The sequence below is a fragment of the Mus caroli genome, unplaced genomic scaffold, assembly GCF_978045245.1.
Source record: "Mus caroli unplaced genomic scaffold, Mus_caroli_1 scaffold_11, whole genome shotgun sequence".
Classification (NCBI taxonomy): Eukaryota; Metazoa; Chordata; class Mammalia; order Rodentia; family Muridae; genus Mus; species Mus caroli.
Window position 1 is genome coordinate 37645333 of NW_028227266.1, and position 5758 is coordinate 37651090.

At 39.3% G+C, this 5758-nt stretch overlaps 1 protein-coding gene across 1 annotated transcript; it reads left to right on the forward strand.

The window, feature by feature from the left end:
* Positions 1-4544: 4544 nt before the first annotated feature.
* LOC110288658 (olfactory receptor 8G50-like) lies at positions 4545-5480 on the forward strand. Its single transcript, XM_021154951.2, has one exon. It carries the CDS (start codon positions 4545-4547, stop codon positions 5478-5480), a length of 936 nt encoding a protein of 311 aa, XP_021010610.1.
* Positions 5481-5758: the final 278 nt, after the last annotated feature.

A 5758-nucleotide genomic window follows, 5' to 3' on the forward strand; every position in this document is an offset into this window, starting at 1 on the left:
TGAGAAGAGTGTTGTTTAGTTTCCATGTGTGTGTTGGCTTTCTATTATTTATTTTGTTATTGAAGATCAGCCTTAGTCCATGGTGATCTGATAGGATGCATGGGACAATTTCAATATTTTTGTATATGTTGAGGCTTGTTTTGTGACCAATTATGTGGTCAATTTTGGAGAAGGTCACATGAGGTGCTGAGAAGAAGGTATATCCTTTTGTTTTAGGATAAAATGCTCTGTAGATATCTGTCAGAACCATTTGTTTCATAACCTCTGTTAGTTTCACTGTGTCCCTGTTTAGTTTCTGTTTCCATGATCTGTCCATTGGTGAAAGTGGTGTGTTGAAGTCTCCCACTAGTATTGTGTGAGGTGCAATGTGTAGTTTGAGCTTTACTAAAGTATCTTTAATGAATGTGGCTGCCCTTGTATTTGGAGCATAGATATTCACAATTGAGAGTTCCTCTTGGAGGATTTTACCTCTGATGAGTATGAAGTGCCCTTCCTTCTCTTTTTTGATGACTTTGGGTTGGAAGTCGATTTTATTATATATTAGGATGGTTAGTCCAGCTTGTTTCTTCCTACCATTTGCTTGGAAAATTGTTTTCCAGCCTTTCATTCTGAGGTAGTGTAGATATTTTTCTCTGAGATGAGTTTCCTGTAAGCAGCAAAATGTTGGGTCCTGTTTGTGTAGCCAGTCTGTTAGTCTCTGTCTTTTTATTGGGGAGTTGAGTCCATTGATATTAAGAGATATTAAGGAAAAGAAATTGCCTCCTTTTATTTTTGTTGTTAGAGTTGGCATTCTATTCTTGTGGCTGTCTTCTTTTAGGTTTGTTGAGTGATTACCTTCTAGCTTTTTCTAGGACGTGGTTTCCGTCCTTGTATTGGTTTTTTTTTTTTTTCTGTTATTATCCTTTGAAGGGCTGGATTCGTGGAAAGATAATGTGTGTATTTGGTTTTGTCATGGAGTACTTTGGTTTCTCCATCTATGGTAATTGAGAGTTTGGCTGGGTATAGTTGCCTGGGCTGGAATTTGTGTTCTCTTAGTTTCTGTATAACATCTGTCCAGGCCCTTCTGGCTTTCATAGTCTCTGGTGAAAAATCTGGTGTAATTATGATAGGCCTGCCTTTATATGTTACTTGACCTTTTTCCCTTACAGCTTTTAGTATTCTATCTTTATTTAGTGCATGTGTTGTTCTGATTATTATGTGTCAGGAGGAATTTCTTTTCTGGTCCAGTCTATTTGGAGTTCTGTAGGCTTCTTGCATGTTCATGGGCATCTCTTTCTTTAGATTTGGGAAGTTTTCTTCTATAATTTTGTTGAAGATATTTGCCGGTCCTTTGAGTTGAAAATCTTCATTCTCATCTAATCCTATTATCCGTAGGTTTGGTCTTCTCATTGTGTCCTGGATTTCCTGGATGTTTTGAGTTAGGATCTTTTTGGATTTTGTATTTTCTTTGATTATTGTGCCGATGTTCTCTATGGAGTCTTCTGCACCTGAGATTCTCTTTTCCATCTCTTGTATTCTGTTGCTGATGCTCGCATCTATGGTTCCAGATTTCTTTCCTAGGTTTTCTATCTCCAGCATTGCCTCAATTTGGGTTTTCTTTATTGTGTCTACTTCCCTTTTTAGGTCTTGGATGGTTTTATTCAATTCCATCACCTGTTTGGTCTGGTTTTCCTGCAATTCTTTACGGGATTTTTGTGCTTCCTCTTTAATGTCTTCTACCTATTTAGCAGTGTTCTCCTGCAATTCTTTAAGGGACTTTTGTGCTTCCTCTTTAATGTCTCCTACCTGTTTAGCAGTGTTCTCCTGTATTTCTTTAAGTGTGTTATTAAAGTCCTTCTTGATGTCCTCTACCATCATCATGAGATATGCTTTTAGATCCGGGTCTAGCTTTTCTGTTGTGTTGGGGTGCCCTGGACTGGGTGAAGTGGGAGTGCTGCGTTCCTATGATGGTGAGTTGCCTTGGTTTCTTTTAATAATATTATTACGTTTACCTTTTGCCATCTGGTAATCTCTGGAGTTAGTTGTTATAGTTGTCTCTGTTTAGAGATTGTTCTTCTGGTGATTCTGTTAGCCTCTATCAGCAGACCTGGGAGACAGGCTCTCTCCTCTGAGTTTCAGTGGTCAGAGCACTCTCTGCAGGCAAGCTCTCCTCTTACAGGGAAGGTGCACAGATATCTGGTGTTTGGACCTCCTGGCCGAAGATGAAGGCCCAAAACAGGACCTTTCCCAGAAGCTGTGTTTCTTTGGCGGGTCACAGAAGCTGTCAGCTTGTGTGGTGCACACTCTCACCTGTGCAGACTAAGTTCCAAAGTTTGGAGGAGTCCCAGAACCAAGATGTCTCCCACAGATCCTGAGGCCAAGGGCTCTCGGGATGGGCAGACACCTGGCCTCTGGCTGGGAGGGTGGCCGGATGTCTTGAGCCTGAAAAGGTTGCTGTCTCAGAGGCTCTCTGACTCCTGCCTGTCCCAGAAGTTGTCAGTTTCTGTGGTGCACACTCTCACCTGTGCAGACTAAGTTCCTAAGTTTGGCGGAGTCCCGGAACCAAGATGGCCTCTGCCGCTCATGAGGCAAAGGGCTCCTGGGCCGGGCAGACACCTGTCCTCTGGCCAGGAGGGTGGCCAGATGTCTGGAGCCCGAAAAGGGCACTGCCTCAGAGGCTCTGTGGCTCCTGCCTATCCCAGAAGCTGTCAGCTTCTGTGGTGCACACTCTCACCCGTGCAAAATAAGTTCAGCGGTGTCCTGGTACTGAGATGGCTCTTGCTGATCCTGAGGCAAAGGGCTCCCAGGCCGGGCAGAGACCTGTCCTCTGGCTGGCAGGGTGGCCGGATCACCTGAAATCTTAAGATCCCGTGGCTGGTGTTGTGAGTAGCTGGCAGGTGTCAGCCAACTCTGAGCCTTAGCTACCCAGGTGCTGATCAGACCAGAAGGGGCTTGTGCCCCTACTCAGGCAGGGTTTTCTACTTCCCTAACTAATGCAGTCTCAGGTCCCGCGTGATTGGATTGGAGCAGACGCTGTGTTCCACTCACCAGAAGTCTTAAGATCCCAAGGCAGGTGTCGTGGGTAGCTGGCAGGTGTCAGCCAAATCTGTGCCCTAGCTACCATGGTGCTGGTAGGACCAGAAGAGCCTTTTTTAAATTTTAATTATGCCCAAATAATTCTTTTTTTGTTTTGTTTATAATCTCTGATTATGCCAATATCTCCAGGAAACTATCACAAATTTCATGGGCATGAAGATCTACTGGTGCATTTTTTCAAATGTTAAGTTTAACTATTATATTTAGTGATATCATCCATTTATCTTATTATGAAAAGTAAAAATGTACTTTATTATGTAACTTCATTTATTTGTCCATAGTTTGGAAAATAGTCTTCTCCATTGAATTTTTATAAAATGCATAACTTCAACAACATAAAGATATAGGGTTTCTTTACACATTAATAGTTTGCTTATAGTTCATGGCATACCTGAATTATGAGAATATTGGAATGTTTAGTAAGTTTTCAAATGGGGAATCTTGAAACTCCAAATGTTATTCATTTCCAGGTTTGTTCTGAACATTCCCAGCCACATTGCTTTTTCAGTGAATATTATATGATCATTATATTGGTATTGGTAATGAAAGTATCTTGGATTTTCATTAGCATTACACTGAATTATTACACCAGTTTGGGAATTATTGCCATTTCACAATATTGAATCTTGTGATTCATGAAAATGGGATTTTTTTCCATGTATGTAATGATTTAACAATGTTGATAATTTCAAGTGAAATGTTTATATTTCTTTAATTTATTCTTAAATATTTTAACACTTTTCATGATATTTCAAGTGATTTTTTTTTTGTTTTCTGAGTATTCTTAATGATCTTTGTTCTCAGTCTATGATGGCTTGTTAAATAAATTACCATGCTATTTTCTTAAGGATTTCTTCGAATTTTATGTATAAAAAATTAATCCATATACATGTAAAAGTATTTTCATTATACACTTTCAAATTCAGATCCATTTTGATTTGAAGTTTCTACCTGATTACCTTAAGGTTCTGTTATGTTGATGAAAGTACAACTTACTTAAGTTGTTCATTGCCTTATGGAAAAAGGTTTTAGGTTGCCACCATTAAGTATAGCAACACTTGTGGACGTCTGTGGTGGTCTTTTGCATTTGTGTGAATGCTGCTCTTATTGTAACATAGAAAAAATGTATTTCCCTATAGAGTTATGGGGAGAAGGACAAATGAGTCATGGACACTCCTTAGAAGACTCCACTGAATGCATCTGATCACTCTTTCATGTCCATGGAATAAGTCCTAATATTCTCATAGCAAAAAATATACTCACAGACAGAAGTAACATATCTTTAAGTATAACTGGCATGTGTTAAGCAGTCCAATGCTTCAGATTCTAAAATTTAAGATTATCTGTCAGAAAATAGAAGATGTTTACCAAAATGAAAGCTTGAATAATGTTTCACACCTCAGTATATGCTAAAGTACTAGATAGTTATTTCATTTTTGTCTCTTTCAACATAGAACCCAGAGAAGAAAATGTTAAAAGGAAATCTTTCTGAAGTGACTGAATTCATCCTCGCTGGGTTAACAAACAAACCAGAGCTGCAGCTGCCACTCTTCCTCCTCTTTCTAGCAATCTATGTGGTCACAGTGGTGGGGAATCTAGGCATGATCATCCTGATATTACTCAGTTCTCACCTTCACACACCCATGTATTATTTCCTCAGCAGTCTGTCTTTCATTGACCTCTGCCAGTCCACTGTCATTATTCCCAAAATGTTGATGAACTTTGTGACAGTGAAGAACATCATCTCGTATCCTGAATGCATGACTCAGCTCTACTTTTTCATTATTTTTGGTATTGCAGAGTGTCACATGTTAGCTGTAATGGCATATGACCGCTATGTTGCCATCTGTAACCCGTTGCTTTACAATGCTGTAATGTCCTTTCAAGTCTGTTCCTCAATGATATTTGGGGTATATAGTATAGCTTTGATTGGTGCCACGACTCACACAATCTGCATGTTAAGAGTGCATTTCTGTAAGGCAAATGTAATAAATCATTACTTCTGTGATCTTTTTCCACTCCTGGAACTCCCCTGTTCTGATACTTTTATTAATGAAGTAGTAGTTTTATGTTTCAGTGTTTTTAACATCTTTATTCCAACTCTGACAATTATAAGCTCTTACATCTTCATCATTGCCAGCATCCTCCGGATTAAATCCACTGAAGGCAGGTCCAAAGCCTTCAGCACCTGCAGCTCACACATATCAGCAGTTGCTATCTTCTTTGGTTCCCTTGCATTCATGTACCTGCAGCCATCATCAGTCAGCTCCATGGACCAAGGGAAAGTGTCCTCTGTATTTTATACCATTGTTGTGCCCATGCTGAATCCCTTGATCTACAGCCTGAGAAATAAGGATGTCAAAGTTGCTCTAAATAAGTTCTTTGAAAGAAAGTTTTTCTTATGAAAAAAGACTGATTTTTTTTTTTTACTAACATTCATGTTTAGAGAGCTAGCAAACAGGAGAAAGGGCTAAGTATAGCTAATGATGTAAAATTATTGCCATCACTTTTATTTTTTTTTAATGTTGACAAGGGCAGGACACTTTTAGTCAATGGGACATATGAAGAACAACATCTCTCTGGGATATAGAGAACCCTCTGCTTATCATAGTATGCATCACACTAGTCAGTTTGTAAAACTCCCAAAATTCTTCTTTTGAATGATTCTGTTTTATGTATCTAG